This window comes from Neoarius graeffei, chromosome 9 (genome assembly GCF_027579695.1).
Source record: "Neoarius graeffei isolate fNeoGra1 chromosome 9, fNeoGra1.pri, whole genome shotgun sequence".
In the NCBI taxonomy this organism is placed as follows: domain Eukaryota; kingdom Metazoa; phylum Chordata; class Actinopteri; order Siluriformes; family Ariidae; genus Neoarius; species Neoarius graeffei.
Window position 1 is genome coordinate 50549783 of NC_083577.1, and position 24901 is coordinate 50574683.

A 24901-nucleotide genomic window follows, 5' to 3' on the forward strand; every position below is an offset into this window, starting at 1 on the left:
TATATATATATATATATATATATATATATATATAATGTATGTATGTGTGTATATATATATTACACACACACACACACACACACACACACACACATATATATATATATATGTGTGTGTGTGTGTGTAATATATATATACACACATACATACATTATATATATATATATATATATATATATATATATATATATATATATATATATATATACACACACATATATATATATATATATATATATATATATATATATATATATATATATAATGTATGTATGTGTGTATATATATATATTACACACACACACACACACACACACATATATATATATATATATATATATATATATATATATATATATATATATATATACACACACACATATATATATATATATATATATATATATATATATATATATATATATATAAAATGTGTGTGTCTGTTTTCTTCTTCTTAACCCTTTTTTCTTTGCAGGGGGTGCCAATAATCATGGAGGGTGCTGTATGTGCAAGTGCTTAAATTCACACAGTATATTTTTCCTTTAAATTTCATCTCTGGCGTTTTTTTTTTTTTTTAAATTGTTGCCCATACCATTACACTGCAACATTTTCTGACATGCCTTAAAAATGTTAAACTGTAACATGGCTAGTGGAGATGCTGTTGTAAAACGCATGAATCCAAACTTACCTGGGACAAAACACTCAATCCAGGCTGCCCTAATTCATTACTCTTAAAATATATATTCACACTTTAAAGAAGGTTGTGCATAAAACCCACTGCTACTCTGTTAAGTAGAATCACAGCTGACTCATCACTCATGAAGAATAATACGGTGCATCAATGTAAATGAAGTCTCAAGCTTTCTAGTCACCCAATCCTCAGCTGTAACACGGAATAAAAGTGATGATTTTTTTTTTTTTGCATGAAGTGGTTTAGTCATGTCAGGATCTGTTTATGTCTGTATCATTTGGTAGAAGCAACCTCTGAAGCGCTTGTCAGAAACTGTTTAATTATGATTACCCCAGTGACAAACTGATGCCAAGGTGCACTTTATTTTAACTACTGCAGACTTTCATTTTAAAATAACACTTTATAATTTACAACCCATTTTCATAAAGTTTGGGCAGTTGTCTGTGGATTTGAGACGAACATTTGAAACGCACTGTAAACACAGCCACTGATTGCTGATGCTTATGACCTATTTGGACTGGGACCGAGGCGAAGGCTGTGTGATGGAACAATTTTTATAATGGTATCCTATTTCCTTAAAGGTCCCATGGCATGGTGGTTTGTTGATGCTTTAAACGGGCTTGTGGAGGTTTCCGGATGTTATATCCGCAGCCTTTCTCGAAATGAACCCTCGGCATGTAAATATAGCCTCCTGGGAGAAAGCCCCATTTCAGCGCTTTTTCCAGTGCGTCGTTTTGCTAATGAGAAGCAGGAGGCGGGGAAGGGTAGAGGGTGGGGGCGGGCCATGGGGGGAGGGGGAGGGGCTTGACCAAGCTGCGCGCGCACACATACTCGCTGCTACCAGCGCCTGTAGCCACACTGCTAAGACAAAACCCCGTTCTCCCTCGGACTCCTTTCGTAAACTCAACGTGACACAGAGAACAGAGAGTGAGAGTGTTCGGAGTGGTAGTTTACGAACGTATAATACCCTAGGCTTGAACACGCACTCCATAACCAAAGAGGATAGAAGCAGCGACTACAACAACATAGCGCTTATCCAACAGAAGACATGCATTGCGGAGCAATAGTCAAACATAAGCTCATAAGTTACAGTCAATTTCCAGATTAAACTCGGTTTAACAGAGCATGCTGCATGCTCTTTAGTTTTGTAGCGCAGATTACCTGGCTAACTGCAGGAAGCGGTTAGCTGCACAGCTAATGTAGCCATTGCTAGGCTAACGCACCGATTTTAAAACACGGCAAAACGACCAGTTATACACTTACTTGTTCGGTGTTTGTGGCTGATGCGGCAGGGATGCTTGGTACGGACCCAGGCTTCAGTGACAGTTGATGTGCAAAACCTGCCCTGTACTGTCCCAAGTTGTGGAAACATTCCTCAGGAAAATGCTTCCGACAAACATACACCGTCTTAGGTAGACTCGACGGCGTATTACTGAAGTAAATAAAATTAAGCCACTGCGTCTTCAGGGGCTCTCCCATCGGCAGTAAAAACAGACTCTTTTCTGTGTTGTCACATCCATGTACAGCGCAACTTCCATGTTTCGCTTGCTTAGGTGATGCCATGTTGTGTCCTCTATGGTCTCCTCACTACAACTGGGCGGGGCAATCCATACAGTGGGTGGGAATCCAGAGGGGGGGCGTGGGGATCATCTCCCTTGCTGACGTAGTAAAGGGAAGAGCTTATCAACGCGCCGTTTTGACGCGCCATTCTCAAATGTTGGGCATAGTTTGGTTTACACATTATGAAATTTCTAGCCACTGGGGTGACTTAAGAAGGTCAGAGGAACTCATTTTAACGTTAAAAAACCTCAGAAAGTGAAAATTTCATGCCATGGGACCTTTAAAAAGATGTGATTACATTGCCACATCTCCCCAGCCTCACTCCTGTGTAAGTGTTTACAGACAAGTTGTCATGGTAACGTGGTTCTTACTGATTATGCTGAGTGTTTCCCACAGATCTAAAATATACTTATGTGGGTGGGTGGAGGAGTAGCTGGTAGTGTAGTTAAGTTTTATATGTATTTTCAAAAACTTTAATATGATGGATATTAAGTAAATTATGAAGACTCGGACTTCACACTACAAATTCACACTACAAATGTAATGTGGTGTTATGCATCCCAGACCACCTCCACAACTGGAGATCCACTCAACAAACCTATCCACATGTGATCCAGATTCAGGGATCGAAACGGGCGGTCGCCCACTCACTAATGCGAGTTGGAAAGGGTACGGGCGACTAGTGACAACATGTACTCGACCGAGTGGGTGACTGGCTCGCCACGCTATAATATATATATATATATATATATATATATATATATATATATATATATATATCAAACTACTCACTGCCTCGATGGTTTCTATCAATGATTCTCGCCCATTTTAAGCAGAACTTGGTCTATTTTACCGTTTTTTACGATAATTTCAATAGGTTTTGTGAGACATTTGTCAAGTTGGCATAGACACGGGCGTCACCATATTGTTTACATGCGCAGTATACACCACTACATGCAGCATGGCTGCGTGAAGTTTCGTTTCTTCCCGTTCATTTTCGTTGCTGCCCGTGAAGACAAATGTAACTTGAACCGCTATTGGTCAGATAGATGAGACCCCTGCGAAGTTTAAAAGTCCTTGGCTTGACGTTTCTGACCGCTATCTCAACAAACGGATATTACTCAACAAGTATGTGGCCCTTATTTCTGGTTCTTTTAAATACTTGGTAACAAAGCCACCATTTTGTTTTTCTTTACTCACAGTATATAAGCTGATATCCTAGTATTAGGCCGAATCCCATTTCACCCCTTGGACCAACCCCTTGGCCCTTCCCCTCCATTTTGCGCGTTCACGTGAAGGGGTAGGGGTATCCCAATCCCAGTTAACGCGGAGGGGTAGGGGAAGGGGGAGGGCTTCTGTACCCCTCCAAACGGAGATTTTCCTGGAGCAGACTCCGAACGAAGGGGTTTGAGTGATTTCCCACAATGCCATGCGGATTTCAGCGAGATTTCATAAAGATGGCGGTTCCCGCGGCGAAAGATTGTCATAAATGTATTTTCTCCATTATTTACGTGTTTTAAGTTGTTATCCAGAGGAAACACGCCGCTTGATTCGCTTTCGAGCTGAGAATGAGCAGCGATTTCTGAAATCCAAGCTGCTGCTAAAAAGCTTTGGGAGTGAGTATTGTTTTCGGTTGCTTTACTGTGTACGTTTTGTTCTGTTATTCTCGCTTTTATTGTTTACATGAGTGTTCTGACACCTCATTCTGTCGGATGTGGTGCACAAAGCGCCAAAGATATCCCATTCAGTGGTGTTAGTTAACAAATCACACCCTGCCAGCAGAGATTTCTGGCTCTGACTGTAGCGGCTGGTCGCAGCCAATGACGCATTTGGTTGCGTTTTGCTAACGTAAACGCTGACGGAGGTACGCGATGACGTATGCGATCGTTGAAGGGCTATCCCAATACGTAAGGGTTGAATTTCAAGCCCTATCCCTTGTAGCTCAGTTTCAAGGGGAAGGGCCAAGGGGAAGGCGGAGGGGAAGGGGGAGGGGGAGGGGTAGAAATTAGAATTGGGATTGGGCCTTAGAGTAGCCAATTAGAGCATGCGATTGCTCAGCCTGCAGGTGATGAGAGGGAGTACGTGGCAGGAGATGTAGAGCCCCAGGAGAGACAGAATGAGGAGGTGGAAGATGAAGATGACGAGGAGGCGCAGCATGATGTGGTGTATGACCCGATAGATGATGATGATGATCTGGATGAAGGTTTCGAAGATTGTGATGATAATGAGATGACTGAGGAAGAAGTTTATAGACAGTTGAAATTGATCACTTGTGTATAATATGGTTGTATTATATGAATAAATATATAAAATCGGCTTGAAATTTGTAATTATAAATATGGACCAGCGCTACTCCATTCGGACCAGTACCTCTGAGAGGCACTGGTCCAATGGACCAGTGCTCCCAAATTCCCGTTTCGATCCCTGAGATTACCGTCTGTGTGGGCCCCCCCCCAGTGGTCATGTTTGTTTTCGAGGGAGATTGTGGTTTTCCACTGAAATGGGATTAGACCTCCTTCTGTACACATTTGTTTTAATGTTTGAAGGGTTTTACTTTTGAAATGTTTAATTTTTAAGAGACCTAACTCCTGAGCTTGAAGTAGTAAATTATCAAGTTAAATTATTCACCGACAGTGCTGTTCATAAATTATGACATGGCAGTAACAGATGATGAGACATGAACAGCCAAAGCATACCCTTGGGCGTTATTCATAGCTCTGCTGTACAGCTGTACACCTGATTTGGCCTCCTTTTATCGAGTCACATTTAATGAGGAGTAGTTTTGCAGTTTTTCTTTTGTTGTGAGGTTCATATTAATTTGTAAGATGATATTGCAGTATTCCACAGCTTAAAATCTTGGTGTGTAATCAGATTCATTATTGATGTGGACATGCTTGAGAATAATGGACTTGTTTTTATTAGAGTCTGTTGTTATGAGACTTGATGTTTCGCTCCCTGTGGCTTTGGCTTGTTGTGTGATGATCCTCACCCCGCAGTAACTGATCTCAGGAGCAGTGACTCTGTAGTTGTACTGCTGAACTCCGATGTCTTGGTTACTTGCATTCCTTCATGTGAATTAAGAAGTTAAAAGGGTCTAGTGACAGATCAGCGAATATATTACTTGTAGGTATTTTAAGTTTGATCACCAGAGTTGTGTTTTTGAGGTGGAGGGTTAAGGTTTCATTGAGAATAGGTTCATACTCTTGTATTAAAAGCTCTGGTAGTGTGTAGGATGTTGAAATACTTAAACCCTTTGATGCAAAACATGGGTCAAAAGTGACCCGGCTGAGTTTTTATCTTCTATATCTTTGCAATAAATTAATTCCATCATTCAGTATTCAAGGTATTCCTCAATTAACTTGTTTTTGATGATCATACATCCTAATTTTATTTTTTCCTTTCTTACTTTTTGAATAAAAACCCTTTTTGTATCACTACCCTTCTAATGCACAACATGGGTCAAAAACGACCTGCATTCATTTTCCAGGTTATTTCATGTATGGCTGAGTGTTTCTATGATAGACTTGAAATAAATTCATTTTGTCATTTACTTTTCCAAATATGCAGTAAATATCTTGTTTTTGTTCAGCACAAATCATTTTTATTTTTCCTTTCTTAAGTTATGAACAAGCACAGCTTTTGTAATTCTACATCAAGTTTACGCACATGGGTCAGAACCGACCCGCATGCATTTACTACAGCGTTTGGTGGGAACTGTGAATTGTGCTTGTGTCAGACATTTCACAGCTCAGCACAGCGCCCTTTGCCCATCTCATACATGGAAGTAATGTTTTTCAATTGTTCGAACATTACCTTAGAAAAAAATTGATTATGTTTAGGTTCCCTTGAGAGTGAGTAGATTACTTGTCAGTTACAAGTAATTACTATTAGCTACCGAGCTGTTGACATATTCTACTTTAGTTAGCTAATTTTATTGTAGCTGGCTTAGCTAACTACATAGTTAATAAATAAATAACTGGCCCCATTCACTGCTAAAGTAATTACTTGAAACAAATTATTATTATTATTATAGTATTAAGACAATTAATTTTAAATCACACTTGGATGACCCATGTGTAGTAATATAAAAAGTATTTTTGTTCATGAAGTAGGAAAGAAAAAATTAAATTAATGATTTGCGGTAATTAAAAACAAGATATTTAAAGAATACTTGGAATATTCAATCATAAAATAAATTGATTTAAAAAGATAGAGCAAAGAAAAACTCAGTCAGCATGAAATAACCTGGAAAATGAATGCAGGTCATTTTTGACCCATGTTGTGCATTAGAAGGGGTGCGCATATATTTTGCATTAAAGGGTTAAAGGAGATGTGCAGAACCGTTATTTTTAAATAAATATGAGTGGATAGTATCTCCATCCTTGACTCTTGTATGCTGCATAAATGGGAATAAAAATGAGAGTTAAAATCGACCGCAAAGTTGGCATTGGAGCTGCCCCGCTGAGCCAGCCAACCCCGAGGGCGTGACGTCACAGCTGTAACCGGTTTTAAGGCCGAGGCCTTTGACAGCTATAGACCAAAGTCATATAAATAAACATTTACGGTGAAAATAAGAAATGCCGTTACCGACTTGCTCAACTAAGACTGATTTGACTTCAATGATTGTGGGTTGACTCTCATTAAAACAGGACAGGTGTTATAACTTATGCAACATACAGTACATGTACATGCATGCATTTTCACTGATAAAACGTAAAAGGCTAATTAAATAATCAGATGAACTGAGACAATCACATTCTGAAGCAAATTAAATAATCTTATACCGGTAACTTAAACACACAATACAAGTTATATGTATTAATCTAAATGCAGGGAAACAACGAGCATTGCTGTTGTTTTGTATCCAAATGAGAGTCGCAGCTTACCTGTCTGTGTTCTCACTTCTTGAAGGCCGACCTTGTAGCCGATTTGTTTTTGAAACAGTCTGACTTTCAGTTGTTTGTTCTTCCACATAAGGGCAAGATGGCAGCAATATCCAGTTTAGAAAACAGACGGCTACTCCACTCATTCACTGTTTTCTTCATACTGTGTGTTCTGCCCTGCTCGGCTCAGGCAGTTACTAAAACCCGGGATGGAACGGGATGTCACCGGTTTTAGCAACAACTGCGGGAGGTTACTGCCCGAGCGATACGTCCTGTTCTGTTCCGTCCCGGGTTTTAGCAACAACCTTCGGCTCACTCCGGGAGGACTGGTGCAACTGAACTCGTCTTCCTTTTCTTGTAGTTTTCTTTTTCTTTAATTATTGGTACTGCACCCTCTTTCAGTACGGACTTATAGCCAACGCTCCTCAACAGATCAGAAGTCTCGTACGAGTCTTCAGTAAAATGTGCAGAGGAGAGACCACTTCGTAGGCGCCCAATGTGCCTCTGAACTTCTCGCAAAATGCATCCAAATCTCTGCAGTTTGAACATTCTTGGGCCATGAATGCAACGTAAATCCGCCTTCTGTCGTGTTGCTGCACCGGCCAGTAACACATCTACGTGGCATGATGATAAATTAGCTCAAAATGGAGGATCGGAGTTGCAGTCAGCACTGTGTTTTTTAGTATAGCGGAAATGGTGATGAGACTGATGGACTTCCTGTTGTGATGTTACGGATGTCAAGGTCATTCACTCAGACCACTATCTATATAGATCACTTTAATCATAAAAATTACGATATTAGATTTATTGTTAACGCTTAAAGGTCATAGGCAAAGGTCAGAGGTGAAATGTAGAGCATCAACTTTATTGTCTAGAAGAACGACCCAAAAAACGAATTCAATCTTCCTAGTGTCTAATTTGCACCCTAAAATTGAATAAAATGGTTAAAATTTCCTGTGTTGCTCAGTTTCCGAAGGTTTGTTTACATCTCACTTATGCGCACTTTCACTGCCAGGGGACCGTCGTCGTGACGTCATTTAAGGCAAACAGACTGGGAGCAGCTCTGTTTTTACTTGCGAACCGAGCACAAGTGTATGGTCATGAGAGGTTGTGTAAAATGTCTGAAAGCGATAGTGATTTTGATTAAATATCGAGAGGTGAAACCATACATGTATGAACCTATGGCCGTTGCGAAGCAATCGGTGAACGTGGCTCACTGGTTTGACCGTGCGGCCTCAGGATCGGACAGCGACTCGGACGACTCTGATCGCGGCGACCCTGGACCTCAACAAGACTTGCACCCAAACAATTTATCCTGGTAGTTATGATAAATTCCTACTTTCGTTGTAATACTAAATAAGAGCCCTTTTGAAGAATAATTAAACCGCCCTCCCTAGTGGATATAGGTAACGGTTACTTGACAGCATGCCGGCAGGCCACATTAGCCTGCCATCCTCAACATTATGCTATTTATAGCCTACTCTAAGCGAGGAAATATCCCTTTGTCTCATTTCCACAATGATTGTACAGGATCTCTCAGAATTCTTGACTTGTCAATTGCAAGCAAAAGTAAAAATGTTTACCTCCAATCTTCTCCTTTTTGCTTGAGCGTTGCTGGTCTGTTTCTTCTTTGACTGCTTGATTTTTGTTTCACGCGCACAATCCACTCTCCGCCTCGTCTCCTCTTCCGGAAAAAAACAACCCTCTGGCTTCACGCGCACAATCCTCTCTGCCTCATCTCCTCTCTCGGAAAAAGCCAATCCACTCTCTCTGCCTCTTCTCCTCTCTCGGAAAAAGCCAATCCACTCTCTCTGCCTCTTCTCCTCTCTCGGAAAAAGCCAATCCACTCTCTCTGCCTCTTCTCCTCTCTCGGAAAAAGGTAAAATCTTCTTGAACCGGTCCTGTTGTTAGAGTTCACCGCACAACAATAAGGCATGGGGTTTTTCTTTGGAAATTCCTGAACACACGTCTGCGCTCAAGCCGAACAGCAATGTAAGTAAACGGAAGTGGACTCAACTCAAGCGGTTTGTTTGGCTTAAATGACGTCATGCGCCGAGTGGTCACGAAAATAACCGACAGAAATTCGCCACGATCCGCGCTAACTTATTTTAATTATTACTTATTAATAATATTTCTTGGGACCAGAAGAAAATTACAGAGGGTTTTTTAACATTTATATAAAGTTTCAAATGTGCATAAAATTAAAACCGTTGCCTATGAGCTTTAAAACTCTTCCTGTGCCATTCTTGAGGTCTCAAGGCATTTATAAACGAAAGTGAGGCCATGGCTCTGCGTATATGCTTTAACATCAAGCCTCTGACACTTGGACATGTATCTGGCAGTTCCTGACCCCTTTAATCTCACCTGGGTTCCTAGCACAGGAATCAGGTTGTGTAACTGGAGTCTAATCGACAAAGCCATATGGTACCATAAAGGCCCATTTATTCTCTGAACAGGATTTTGTCACTATCCTAGCATCACAAACATTTTAAATTTATCAGATGCAGCAACAGTTGCAACATGTGCAGTCAGAGGAGTGTCATTTCATTTGAACAGGCAGCAATAAATCATGCTTTCACTTTCACACTGTTCTGTTTACTACCAGGCCCTTACTTTGAGGGAAAATTTTGGTCCTTCTGCTGTTCTGAAAGTGCAGGGATTTCCAAGGTTCATTTTAGCTCATGGTAGATGTTTTGAAGATGTATAACAAGCACTTAATATATTTGTGTAGATTCTGTGCTGCTGTGTGCAGACTCGTACAGTATGGGACAGGAGCATTAGCACTATAATGAGAGAGAGAATTTTTTTTTAAATAAAGCTTGTGAGAAACCTGCTGACTACTGTTAGCCTCTTATTACTGCTGACTTTATTATTCTGTGCCCCAGGAACTGGTTCAGGCTGGTCACAGGGCTTTGGACTTAAGACCCATGGTCCAAATCTAAAACACTAAAATAAGCTAGATAACTTGAAAATGATAATTAGCCTCTGTACTTTTCTGTGACCTTGGTGTAATTTACTTTTTATATGTATATATCAGCAATAGTTAACTGCAAACCAATTTATTTTCCAGTTAATTATTACCACTTAATATTATCTCGGTAAATCTGTTTATGATGTCTTGGAATGAGTGAGAGATTACATGGGCAGCGTAAGGGTTTGTGTGTCAGACGATGCACACGAGAAATGTAAAACCACTCTAAGATATGAGGTGCAATGTTCTAATTTTTTTTTTTTCTGCAACAGGAGTGAGATCTTGACTTGCAAGGTGTATGGAAATGCAGATGTTCTGATGGACATGAATGCAACTTTTTCATATTGTTTATGGGCAATCTGGTTTTGAAAAGCCCTCAGTTTTGTAGCATAGATGAGTGTAAGTGAGCAAGCAGTGGCATGCTGCAGGCTGACATGGTATGTCAGTGCTGCAGATATGCATGGGATAAGGACAAGGTTTCAGGAGACTGACAGGGTAGATAATTATCCAAGATCAGATCATTCTTGAGTGACCACACCAGAGCAAGTACGGCCCTGTTTACACCAGGCATTAGCATGCATCCTCGGTAATAGGACTGTCAGTGGACAGCACTAAGTTTAGGTGTGAACAGGGTCAAATGCATCTCAGCCCATGTTTACATTAGACCGTATCAGCGGATCATCAGATTAACGTTTTTAAAACGATTAGTGTGCACACAGCAACACCAATACACGATTTGCGTGCACACAGCAACACCAATACACGGATACGCTCGGCTCCGCAGGCATCCTGCGCTCCAAATCACTCCGCCCTGAACAGCGAGTGTCCTCTGGAGGGTGCGCACTCCGGCCCTGCGCAGCTCACAGAGCACGCGAGTGTAGTGAACAAGCTGTGATTCGGGACTGAGCCGCTGTGTGTGAGATCCCAGTGCATATCACTTACCACTTGCAAGTGGAAGGATGGCAAGCCTAAAGACAATCATAACTACACAATGGGCAGTATTTGCATCAGTATTTGCAGTATTTTCATACTTTTATACTCTTTAATGAAAGGTGATACAAGGCGGAAGTCCGCGCTGTTTTTCAGCAGTCGCGTCACATGACCAACGCCAGCGAATCAGGAAGGTGGATGTCACAGTGACGTTGTCCAATGAGACGCCAGCTAGAGCTCAGCACAGCGTATCCGCGTATTCTGAATGTTTACACAGCACCGGAGCTGACACGATCTGGATTGAATACGTGGACGCTGGCGGATTCCCGTTTCCAGGCGGTTTAATGTAAATGGACAGTGCATCCGCGAAGAAAACGAGACAGATACGGTCTAATGTAAACGTAGCCTTAGACAATTCTTGATGCATCCTGGACAGAAACAAAGGACCACTTGACTGCATCATTACCTTAGTTGGGCTGTGATACAGTGGCGAGTGGCTTCTGAAGATGCATTCATAATGTCATGTGAACGGCTATGAGTCTCGACTAGCCGCTTGTTATCATATCACCCAGGATGCATGGTAATGTCAGGTGTGAACATGGCCGAGGACAAACGCATCACACTACTTGTAGATCTGACATCTACAGTGTGGCTGAAACAACACACTGAGAATTGGGTGAATGGGTAGAGGGAGAGGCTCAGTGTTGCTTTCCATTAGAGTAACCTCAGCCCCATGAAGCATTTGTGGGATACTCTGCAGTGTTTTCCCCAGAAAAAAATTAAAGCCCTAAATTCTGGCATGATGATACACAGACAATTGAGTGCCAATGGTGTGAAAGCAAGCGCCAAAGGCGCGAAGTGAAACTGGGGGGGGGTCTGGGGGCATGCTCCACCGGAAAATTTTTTGGAAAAATAGATGCTCTCAGGTGCATTTTCAGGGTCTCTGAGAGGTTTTAGATACATGATTATAGGATAGTTTTTACCAGTGTTTCAATGATTTCTGACCTAAATAGTATTAATGTATACACATTTGAAATTTCACCTTAAAGTTCAACATGCAAGTTAAACTGTTTTGTTATAGATTACTGAGGTATATGATAGATTGAAAATCTACGGGGATCCCTTAATTATCTATGATCAAGTAGTGTTGTAACAAAAATGTGCATGAAAGTATGAACAGTGGTTTGCTCCATCTTATGCAATCCAATGAAGAGAATCGATCATCATGACGACCTGTTGATCACAAAGGGATCTGAACCTAAGAACTGCCACCTTAAAATAAGTTGCTGTATTACTATAACTGTAATGATTTAGAATGTTTCGGATGCAATTACCATAATATACAGTGGTGCTTAAGTTTGTGAACCCTTTAGAATTTTCTATATTTCTACATAAATATGACCTAAAACAACATCAGATTTTCACACAAGTCCTAAAAGTAAAGAGAACCCAGTTAAACAAAAATGAGACAAAAATATTATACTTGGTCATTTATTTATTGAGGAAAATGATCCAATATTACATATCTGTGAGTGGCAAAAGTATGTGAACCTTTGCTTTCAGTATCTGGTGTGACCCCCTTGTGCAGCAATAACTGCAACTAAACGTTTGCGGTAACTGTTGATCAGTCCTGCACACCGGCTTGGAGGAATTTTAGCCCATTCCTCCATACAGAACAGCTTCAACTCTGGGATGTTGGTGGGTTTCCTCACATGAACTGCTTGCTTCGGGTCCTTCCACAACATTTCCATTGGATTAAGGTCAGGACTTTGACTTGGCCATTCCAAAACATTAACTTTATTCTTCTTTAACCATTCTTTGGTAGAACGACTTGTGTGCTTAGGGTCGTTGTCTTGCTGTATGACCCACCTTCTCTTGAGATTCAGTTCATGGACAGATGTCCTGACATTTTCCTTTAGAATTCGCTGGTATAATTCATTGTTCCATCAATGATGGCAAGCCGTCCTGGCCCAGATGCAGCAAAACAGGCCCAAACCATGATGCTACCACCACCATGTTTCAGAGATGGGATAAGGTTCTTATGCTGGAATGCAGTGTTTTCCTTTCTCCAAACATAACGCTTCTCATTTAAACCAAAAAGTTCTATTTTGGTCTCATCTGTCCACAAAACATTTTTCAGTTGCCTTCTGGCTTGTCCACGTGATCTTTAGCAAACTGCAGACAAGCAGTAATGTTCTTTTTGGAGAGCAGTGGCTTTCTCCTTACAACCCTGCCATGCAAACCATTGTTGTTCAGTGTTCTCCTGATGGTGGACTCATGAACATTAACATTAGCCAATGTGAGAGAGGCCTTCAGTTGCTTAGAAGTTACCCTGGGGTCCTTTGTGACCTCGCCGACTATTACACGCCTTGCTCTTGGAGTGATCTTTGTTGGTTGACCACTCCTGTGGAGAGTAACAATGGTCTTGAATTTCCTCCATTTGTACACGATCTGTCTGGCTGTGGATTGGTGGAGTCCAAACTCTTTAGAGATGGTTTTGTAACCTTTTCCAGCCTGATGAGCATCAACAACGCTTTTTCTGAGGTCCTCAGAAATCTCTTTTGTTCGTGCCATGATGCACTTCCACAAACATGTGTTGTGAAGATCAGACTTTGATAGATCCCTGTTCTTTAAATAAAACAGGGTGCCCACTCACACCTGATTGTCACCCAATTGATTGAAAACACCTGACTTTAATTTCACCTTCAAATTAACTGCTAACCTTAGAGGTTCACATACTTTTGCCACTCACAAATATGTAATATTGAATAATTTTCCTCAATAAATAAATGAGCAAGTATAATATTTTTGTCTCATTTGTTTAACTGGGTTCTCTTTATCTACTTTTAGGACTTGTGTGAAAATCTGATGATGTTTTAGGTCACATTTATGCAAAAATATTGAAAATTCTAAAGGGTTCACAAACTTTCAAGCACCACTGTATGTATAAGATGCACTGAAAAGAAAAGTAAGGCAACTGCATATTATAAAGTTTTTAAATTTTGGCACTTTATTAAATGGACTAGATTAAGATTAAAACATATATTTAAAGGATAAGAAAACTTAATTTCTACAGTTTAAGTTTGCAGAAAGATGATGTGCTTTGAAACACATTTCATGATGGGAATTTAAGTGTCAAATGTAGCATAATTGCGAATAATAATGATAAGCATATTTGGCAGTGTGATGTCACTGTGAGCCTTTAACAAAAGAATAATCCGGAGCCGCCTTTTGTTAAATGGATCCCAGTGGCATCACACTGCCAAAAATGCTTATGATTATTATTTGAAATTATGCTGTATTTGACACATTTGGACAACTTCACTTCGTGAGAGTGTTTATAAGTACATGAACTTTCTGCAAACCCAAACTAATTAAGTTTTCTACTCCTTTAAAGCAGATTAATTCTCCTTGGCTTTTGCTTGGCCCAATGTTGGGCAGCCCTCTCATAGTCCATCTCGCTGTCATCCATGCTGATGTGGATTAATTTGTCCAGCGAGTCTACTCCTAGCTTATTAAAATCAGTCGGCTTTGTCCGTCTGGTGGGGGACAACATCGGCAGCCAATGAGATCGCTTATAATGAATTGGAAGATTCCAGGATGTCTGACGTTTTCTTTCGATGTTTTTATTGGACGGTTTGAACACGTGATCTTGACGTAGCCAACAGATTAGTTTGTTTACATCATACCACGCGGACATATTACTTTGACAGAATCAACACAAGCATTGGAAAAAAAAGGCCGCTTGTTTAACACAAATATCAATCAATATGGAAATGGATCTGTTATTTGCTCTCCTATGTATCTAGTTACTTGTAGGTAGGAAATTTAACGTATCGGTATAAATCTAAGCGTATCTGATTTTAACTAAAGCGACTAAGCGTATCGGCAGGCAGAGCAAGCGTATCGGGCCCGATACGCTAAAACGCTTTGGGGAAAACTATGCTCTGGATCATATTCGGAGGTGACATGAACTTTTAATGGCCAGTAATTTTATCAGGCGTTTGCCCTGGAATAAGGCAATCCATCATTTGAGTCTAACTACTCCACATAATAGTCCAGATCTGTGTAGATCAAAAAAGATAAATTTTGCTGTGGGTTTTATTATTATTATTATTATTATTATTAAATAATGCATGGGTTATGTGTAATGGTAAGATAAGTGATTGGTGATGAGACTAAGAAGCAGGTAAATAACTAAATAGGACTCTTTTTAAAACAAATTCACCACCAGCAAGCCATTTGGTATTCATGAGCTGGCTTAGTTCTCTCCCAGTTTCCTTTTTTAAGTCGTCATCACTATAATTATTGTAATTCTCCCTTGTCAACGAACAAAGGATCAGGATTATACCTTCAAGCACATCTAGTGATTGAACTGAGTAGCTGAGTGTATAGGTGCAGGGAAATATTCTGATAGAAGTGAGTAAATACCGTATGTCAGGGGTATTCAATTAAAAGTCACTGAGGTCCAGTTATTAAATTTTGTCCAAGTAGAAGGTCCGACCCGAAGTCCAGCTTGTGTCTTATAGCCTTCCCCTATGTCCACATTTTCATATGGTTTCAACAATATTTATTGTTCATTTCCAATGCAGGAAATGAACTGAGTGCACAACTATCTCTTTTTTACCATAAATAGCTAAAAGTAGTCCCAGGAAAATAAATTCAAGGCCTTTATTTCAGATTAAAGAAAACCGAAACCTCAGAATAAAATAAAGTGCAAACAGAGTGGAATAACTCCTTTTTCTCTTAAATTAAAGCGGTCCCAACCTGAAGAATTGAAGGCCTACACTTCAAGTAAAAAAGTCAACTCAGAAAACATTAACTAAAAAGTGCAAACAGAGCATTGACTTCACATTTTCTCTTCTTTGTTCTTAAAATGAGGTCTCAGCCTAAAAAAATGAGGGCCTACTTTTCAAGAAGAAAAAAAGTCCACATCTTCAGAAAACAAGTGGCTTTTTGGGGGGGAAATTCAAACAGAACATTTTTCTTTGAACTTTTCTCTTTTAATTCTTCTTTTAATCTTCTTAATGAGAAAAATGGGCATGTGGCTGACCTGCCAGTAATTTAAATCTTGGTTGGAATGGAGTTAGTGCCATTCTCATGCAGATATGTAGGTGTTCATTGTTGAACCTAGAATGGTACTTGGTTTTGACAATGTTCATAGTGGAAAAAGCTGACTCACAGCTGTAAGTCGATCCAAACATAGGCCAAGTTTACATTAGACCGTATCTGTCTCATTTTCTTTGCGGCTGCACTGTCTGTTTACATTAAAACGCCGGGAAACGGGAATCCGCCAGGGTCCACATATTCAATCCAGATCGTGTCTGGTCCGGTGCTGTGTAAACATTGAGGATACGCTGTGCTGAGCTCTAGCTGGCGTCTCATTGGACAACGTCACTGTGACGTCCACCTTCCTGATTCGCTGGCGTTGGTCATGTGACGCGACTGCTGAAAAACAGCGCGGACTTCCGCCTTGTATCACCTTTCATTAAAGAGTATAAAAGTATGAAAATACTGCAAATACTGATGCAAATACTGCCCATTGTGTAGTTATGATTGTCTTTAGGCTTGCCATCCTTCCACTTGCAAGTGGTAAGTGACGCGCATGCCCGATATGCGCTGGGATCACACACACACAGCGGCTCAGTCCCGAATCACTGCTCGCGCGCTTCACTCGCGCGCTCTGTGAGCTGCGCAGGGCCAGAGTGCGCACCCTCCAGAGGGCACTCGCTGTTCAGGGCGGAGTGATTTGGAGCGCAGGATGCCTGCGGAGCTGAGCGTATCCGTGTGTTGGCGTTGCTGTGTGCACGCGAATCGTGTATTGGCGTTGCTGTGTGCACACTAATCGTTTTAAAAGCGTTAATCTGATGATCCGCTGATACGGTCTAATGTAAACCCCACCATAGTCAAGGTGTGCAGTGCTCCTTTGATTAGACCAGGGAACACACTCCAATGTGTTTATGTTGCCCCAAAATCCATGCTACTTTTAAGGAGCATTCGTTTGCACGTTGCTGGGCTGTAAATGTATGTGTGATGAGTCGGGTAGACCTGTCATACTGTGCTTGCAGTTGGGTTATTTTGCGTGCCCTCAGCTTGGACTTCAGGGGATAACTTTGCTCAAAAGGGCTGTGCTTCGTTTTGTAGTGGCGCTTCACGTTGCGGCTTTTAATTAATGCCACGTTTTCGGAGCATATGAGGCACACTGGTTTTGAACTGCTTGCCGGAAGAATGAACATGTATTTCTCTGTCCATTCATCTTTAAAACAACGATTTTCCTTGTCTACTTTCTGCCGCCTTTTGGAGCAAGCCATGTTGTCTCGGTCGGTTGTGTCTGAACTTAACTCTCTTCCTCTCTGTTTGTTGCTGTGCTGTGGTGCGCTGGGTAAACTAACGATTTTATTGGCTTAACTGAGTGAAGCTGTCGTTGTATTAACTGGAGTAGCAGCGCCCGCTGTCAATAGCCACGACCGTCCAAAATAATGCTTCATGAAAATTACTTAATCTTGTGAATTTACCATTGGTCGCAGGTCCGGACAGAACCATCACTGGGTCCGGATCCGGACCGAGGTCTGCCAGTTCGTGATGCCTGCCGTATATGGTTGTAATTGAAGACTATGTATGATTGGTTGATGAACAGGATGACTGATTTTGGGCTTCTTTTTCGAACCCTGCATTCACATGTATTTGGATATCAGTATCTGAATAGTGCAAATCCAAACTCAAGCTTGCACTTAGAAATGGTGTTTATATAAGCTATGTTCTTGTATTTGTTCTCAGTGTTGTGATAAGATGCGATTTCTCCTGTGCAATACACAAACAGGATAGCTAGCCTGGTGGTGTAGGAAACCAACTGTCAACATGGCATTTCAGTACTTTTAATATCAGTTTCACACGAGTTAAAGTTTGGAACTCTCTAGATCTCGCTGACAAACAGTTACCCAAACGAGCATTCAAGAAAAAAAATTCTTTTTTTTTCCCTACTTACTGACAAGCCAGTTCAATTCATACGAATATCTCATCATACTGCCGGCTTCTTTTGTCTAGTGTCTCCCCCCCCCCCCCCCCCCTTTTTTTTTTTTCTGGTATGTGTTTGAAGTATAAAAAAAAAAAAAAATCAACACTCACCCCTCAGCCTAGGAAGCCCTAGGCAGGAAGCCCTATTCTAGGGCTTCCTGCACCTCTTTCTAAATTACATGTGTTTTTTTTCCTTACAAAATTCATAGTTCTGGTTTTAACTTGGTTTATTGATCTCACTTTTTTCTTTCTTAGTTATATTTTATTTGCGTTATACTTATGTTAGAGGTGTAAAAAAAAAAAAAACGCTGGCAAGAGTAGGATCACCTGAATTGTTTATATCGTACAGCCTGTACTTACTTTTGAGCCGAGATGATGTAAAAGGCTGAAATTAATAAAGTTGACGGCAGCTTCTGCAGTTTGTTTTGAACTAAGCATTGTTGCTGAATGTTTTATGAATGTACGCTCTGTACACCTACTCCCTCATAAAATTATCTGGGCAGCAGTGCAATGCATAAAATCATGCACGCACATGCCAGCAACTTAATGTTGATACCATCAGAATGGGGGTAAAATGTCAACTCGATTATTTTGATCGTGGCATGATTGCTGGTAACAGATGGACTGACTTGTAGGGTTTTTTTACCCCCCCAAAACATAACTGCCGATGTCCTGGGATTTTCACAAACTGCTGTTTTCTAGAGTTTACTCAGAATGGTACAATCTAGAAAAAACATGTAGTTCTTCTGCAGATGGAAAGCCTTGAGGAGAGAGGTCAGTGGAGAATGGCCAGACTGGTTCAAGCTGGCAAAAGCTTCAGTAATTCAGATAAACACTGTACAGTTGTGGTGAGCAGAAAACCTGAGTGCACAACACATCAAAAATTGAAGCAGATAGGCCACAATAGCACACCATCATGTCGTGTTCCAAAGCTGAGGCTGCAGTGGCCACAGGCTCACCTAAACTGGACAGGTTGAAGATTGGAAAAAACGTAGCCTGGTCTGATGAATCTTGATTTCTGCTGAGGCACACAGATAGTCGGGTCAAATTTGGCACCAACAGCATGAATTCATGGACCCAACATGTCTTGTCAACAGGCCTGGCTGGTGAAGGTGGTGTAGTTGTGTGAAGAATCTTTCCTTTGCACACATTGGGCCTGTTAAAGGTCCCATGGCATGGTGGTTTGTTGATGCTTTAAACGGGCTCGTGGAGGTTTCCGGATGTTATATCCGCAGCCTTTCTCGAAATGAACCCTCGGCACGTAGATATAGCCTCCTGGGAGAAAGCCCCATTTCAGCGCTTTTCCCAGTGCGTCATTTTGCTAATGAGAAGCAGGAGGCGGGGAAGGGTAGAGGGCGGGGGCGGGTCTTATCATTAATATTCATGACATGTAAACGTGTTACCTCTGATTGGCTAACAGCACTGTGACGCTACCTCCAGTGGGTCAGAACAAGCGGATGTGGGTGTCTTACTATGGCGAGAGAGAAGGAACAAACCACGAAGGGAAAAATACCGCGCGCTGACGTCATTAAGGTGCGATGCGAGGAAATAAAATAAATTCAACAAATGTTTGGGTTTTTACTGAACAAACAAACAAATAAAATGAACGAGTGACTTAAAAAAAAGAATGTGGGTGTCTTTGTAAAAACTGTTTTGATTGGCTATTATAACAGAGCATGCTGCATGCTTTTTGGTTTTGTAGCGCAGAGTACCTGGCTAACTGCAGGAAGCGGTTAGCTGCACAGCTAATGTAGCCATTGCAAGGCTAACGTGGGACCGATTTTAAAACACGGCAAAACGACTTAACAGTTATACACTTACTTGTTCGCTGTTTGTGGCTGATGCGGCAGGGATGCTTGGTACGGACCCAGGCTTCAGTGACAGTTGATGTGCAAAACCTGCCCTGTACTGTCCCAAGTACAAAAACATTCATCAGGAAAATGCTTCCGACAAACAGGTAGACTCGACGGCGTATTATTGAAGTAAATAAAATTAAGCCACTGCGTCTTCAGGGGCTCTCCCGTCGGCAGTAAAAACAGACTCTTTTCTGTGTTGTCACATCCATGTACAGCGCAACTTCCATGTTTGGTGGCAACTTTTGAGCTGGGTGGGCAATCCATACAGTGTGTGGGAATCCAGAGGGGGGGCGTGGGGATCATCTCCCTTGCTGACGTAGGCAAGGGAAGAGCTTCTCAACGCGCCGTTTTGACGCGCCATTCTCAAATATTGGGTATAGTTTGGTTTACACATTATGAAATTTCTAGCCACTGGGGTGACTTAAGGTCAGAGGAACTCATTTTAACGTTAAAAAACCTCAGAAAGTGAAAATTTCATGCCATGGGACCTTTAATATAATCAATCATCGCTTGAATGCCACAGGCTACGTGTTGTTGCTGACCACGTGCATCCCTTCATGCCCACAAATTACCCATCTTCTCATGGCTACTTGGAGCATAATAATGCACCATGTCCCAAAGTAAAAGAAACTGGTTTCATGAACATGAGGTCAGTGTTCTTCAGTGACATTCACAGTCACGAGGTCTGAATCCAGTAGAACACCTTTGGGATGTGGTAGAACAGATGAGAGAGTGCACCTGAAAAATTTGGAGGAATTGCAGGACACCGTTGAATCTCAAAGCAGTTTCCAACATCATGTGGAATCCATGCTATAAAGAATTGAGGCTGTTTTGAGAGCAAAGGGAGGCCTGACCCAGTGCTAGTATCATGTTCCGAATAAAGTGCTGAATGAGTGCATTCGTGTGCATCATATAAAGAACATGTTTTGTAAGGTCAGTTGGTGAATCTGACAGGACCAGTGTGTGTCTCCAAGATGCATCTAATAGATGTAGTTGTATATAATAGATTATTAATATATCATGGATGTATTTCAATTGGGTGTAATAATTTTTATTTTTTTTCCCTAGTTGGCTTTGCTGGGAATTGACATTTTGTCTGTCTTGGTGACAAGATTGCAAGACCGTTTTAGGACCCAGATTGGAACAGGTAAGTTTGTTTTGTCTGGTTTTATTTATTGTTAATATAATGCATATTAAAAAAGGTTTATTTCTGGATATATGCATATATCTGGGGTTTGATTCCCTGAACCATCAGGAATGGCTGAAGTGCCCTTGAGCAAGGCACCGAACCCTCAACTGCTCCCTGGGTGCTGCAGCACAGCTGCCCACTGCTCTGGGTATACAGTATGTGCTCACATCCCCAGATGGCTTAAATGCAGGAAAAGAATTTCACTATGTTCTACTGTACATGTGATTTGAATAAAGGCTTAAGTAAAGGGCACATCTTGGGTATATTTAGAAGCAAGATCAATGTCATTCTCCTATTTTATATTCAACTTTGGTCAAATATCTGTCACATTTTGCGCAATTTTTTTTTTTTTACCTTGCGCAATACCAGAAAAATTCATTTGAAATCAAGCCATTTGAGGTGAATTGGTCCGCCTCTGAAAAAACTTGGCATTTGGATTTCCCGGGAAACATTGATTTTCGTGACGTCGCGTGCGGGACGCCTCCTTCTGAATCCTACGTCAGCGCTGGTTTGTTTATGAGACAACGACCTGATGGTTTTCTGCAAGTTTCTTCAACATTATCACGTAATTATTAAAATGGTTAACAGATGTATCATAGGAGGGTGTAGCAGCACCAATCTTGATGGGATTAGTACTCATCGTTTTCCAAAAGACCAGACAATGAGAGAGAAATGGGAGCGCTTCGTGCGAGGCTCCCGGAAAAACTGGCAACATGCACCAGACCACAGCATCGTATGCAGGGCTCACTTCATAAAGCCCGACAACTTTTTGAGAACTATTTGCGGTGGGAAATGGGCTTCAAGAAGCAACTTGATCTGAAAAAAGACGCAGTTCCATCTGTTAGAATGCCCAAAGCAACACCGTCTCCATTTGTGTCAGCGTCACCAAAGGAGCCAGCCGTGTTCGTCTCCCCGACAGAAGGCGAAGTGCCGCATCCACTGAGGCCCTCGAAGCCGAGGACCAAGCAGAGCCAAGAAAAAGAACAAGAAAATCAGCAATTCACAAGTTGACTGTTGCCAGGGTAAGAAATAAGACTATACTCTGGTTGGGGCGTCGTGGCTCAGGTGGATAAGGCGCCGTACCATAAATCTGGGACCCGGGTTCGATTCCACCCCGAGGTAATTTCCCGATCCCTCCCCGTCTCTCTCTCTCTCCCGCTCATTTCCTGTCTCTACACTGTCGTATCCAATAAAGGTGAAAAAAAGCCCAAAAAATATATTTAAAAAAGAAATAAGACTATACTCTAAATTAGGTGTTCCTGTGTTTGTGTGGTACATGGATAATGTTCTTTATTGACACACAAAAGTAAACAACATGAAAGCGCTGGGCGATAATACACTTACTTCACATGTATCAAAGGATATGCGTGTCAGGGCTTGAGATCTTAGGACCTGTCAAACACACTAAAGGTATATACAACCCTGCTTAGCCGATTTCATGTGTGTAGCTTATGAAATCTTTCTCCTACAGAGGCCAGTACTCTTCTAAATGACGAAATATATAAATGCATAATAGTAATTAGAAAAAATATGATTTATGTAACAATAGATAGATGAGCATTGATACATGAATCCATGGGTTTAGAAGCTGAAGCTCTTAGCTCAGGCGACAATTCCATATTTCAGTGCAAAATCGTGAGCTGCTAAACTTGGTCTACACAGACTGTGCACTGAATCCATGCAGGGTCTCTCAGCCTGCTGGCGGATCCGCACGTGACGTCACGAATCTGGATCAATCTGGCTCCAGACTCCCTTGGGATTTTTCCAGACGCGTTTTGTTGTTGTTTTTTTTTTTTTTCTGCTGTATACAGATGGCCTTGTGCAAAATTACCCTTCTGGATGAGTGTGTAAAGGGACATACTTTCATATAAAAAAAACACTAAATTGGTCCAGGATATGCACTTTAAATAAAACATCAGGAGTACCTTACAAATGAGGGTATGTCCACCAGATGTGTAGTTACTAATTTGGACATTCAGTTGTGTTGGTGATTTTTGTATTTCCTTCTGTCTCAGTTTTACCTAGCTTGATAGATCGATTAGGTGATGCCAAAGATCAAGTCAGAGACCAGGATCAGACACTGCTGCTGAAGATCATGGACCAGGCTGCTAACCCGCAGGTAGTCTACACTGACTTTGTAATGAAACTGGTATAGCTCTTTGCAAATATTAATTGTAACAACGTCTTTTCAGTTAAAAGATTTGTGTTACAACCTGTTATGTATTGATGGGTTAAGTTTGTCCCACTGTTCTTTCCGTCCACTCCCTACGGCAGTCTGCCTGTTACTTTTCTGTATGCAGATTCCCGGGTTATTCAATACAGAAGCATGTACCCTACTTCAGGTCTCCTGTGTCCTTAATCTTATGTGAATATGTGTAGCTTTATTAAGGAGCCAAGATATAATAACTGGCGACGAGGACGATTCGTGCCTGCGCTCTGTTAGTGGCACAGAAAAATATGTTCTGAAGTTTTGTTTTGCTTTTTTTTCCCTCGCGCGGACGTTTCATGTTTTCTGGCTCAACGCAGCAGCTAGCGCTGATTGTAATGGACGGATGTGGACACTTCTATGACGGTGAAGATTAAAACCAAAAATAATAAAGGGAGGGAAAATAAAGTTCTGACAACAACGACGGAGGACGTAAGAAGAGAAGTTGACGGCACGATAAAAAGGGATAAATAAGAATAAATGCTGGACAATGGCCGCGCTGTTGGGAAATATTGGACCATTTGATGACGCCACTGAACAGTGGAGTGCGTACACAGAGAGGTTTGAGTACTTTGTTCTCGCTAATAAGATCGCAGATGATGTTAAAGTGCCAACCTTTTTGAGTGTAATGGGAGGGAAAGCATTTAATCTGTTACGCAGTTTAACGCAACCACACAAACCTGGAACAAAGTCATACGCAGATATCGTGAAGATCTTAGGGGATCACTATTCCCCCAAACCGCTCGTTATTGCCGAGCGGTTCAGATTCCATAACAGGAACCAGGAAGAAGGTGAATCTATTTCAGAGTTTGTAGCCGCGCTGAAACGTTTATCTGAACACTGTGAATTTGGATCGTCCGTCCTAAATGACACAATACGAGACAGACTGGTGTGTGGTCTACGCAGTGAGTCCATTCAAAAACGCCTACTTACTGAGGCAAAATTGACACTAAAACAGGCCATAGAGTTAAGCACCTCCATGGAAATGGCTACACGTGATGCACAGCAATTAAGTGCCGCAACCCAAGTGCATAAACTATCATCTGAACCAGCAAACAAATCCTCTACTGACAGGCCTTGTTATCGGTGCGGGAGAACTGGACATGATGCACAAGAATGCTGGTGCAGGGAATTAGACTGCAGACATTGTGGAAAGACTGGCCACATAGAACGTGTCTGTAGAAGTAAAAACAAAAATGAAAGACAACATAGGCCTACTGAGGTGAAGAAAAATGCTTTCAGGAGGAATAAAAAGAAACACATAAATAAGTTGGAACACAACCAACAGGAACCAAGTGGTGATGAGTCAGATGATGAGACAGTATGTGTTCTATCAATCAGGGACAGTGATGACGGATACTGGGTCACCCCACTTGTAGAAAACAATCATGTGCGGATGCAAATAGACACAGGCTCCCGTCTTTCCATGGTGTCCGAGGCCGTTTACAGAGAAAGGCTGCAACACCTTACCCTCCAACCAACAAAATTAAAATTACGAACCTATACTGGGGAGGCTGTTCCAGTTTTAGGATTTGTGACTGCAACGGTGGGTTACAACAAACAAAAAAAGACCCTACCCCTGTACATCATTGCAGGAAACC

At 41.4% G+C, this 24901-nt stretch overlaps 1 protein-coding gene across 12 annotated transcripts in view; it reads left to right on the forward strand.

Moving 5' to 3' along the window:
• Positions 1-24901, forward strand: part of clasp1a (cytoplasmic linker associated protein 1a) — a 131429-nt gene that overhangs the window by 29888 nt on the left and 76640 nt on the right. For all 12 annotated transcript variants that reach the window (XM_060929746.1, XM_060929734.1, XM_060929738.1 and 9 more), the window contains exons 3-4: positions 20974-21052; positions 23110-23213. In XM_060929746.1, the coding sequence (XP_060785729.1) occupies positions 20974-21052; positions 23110-23213 (183 nt within the window). The remainder of the gene's footprint in view (positions 1-20973; positions 21053-23109; positions 23214-24901) is intronic.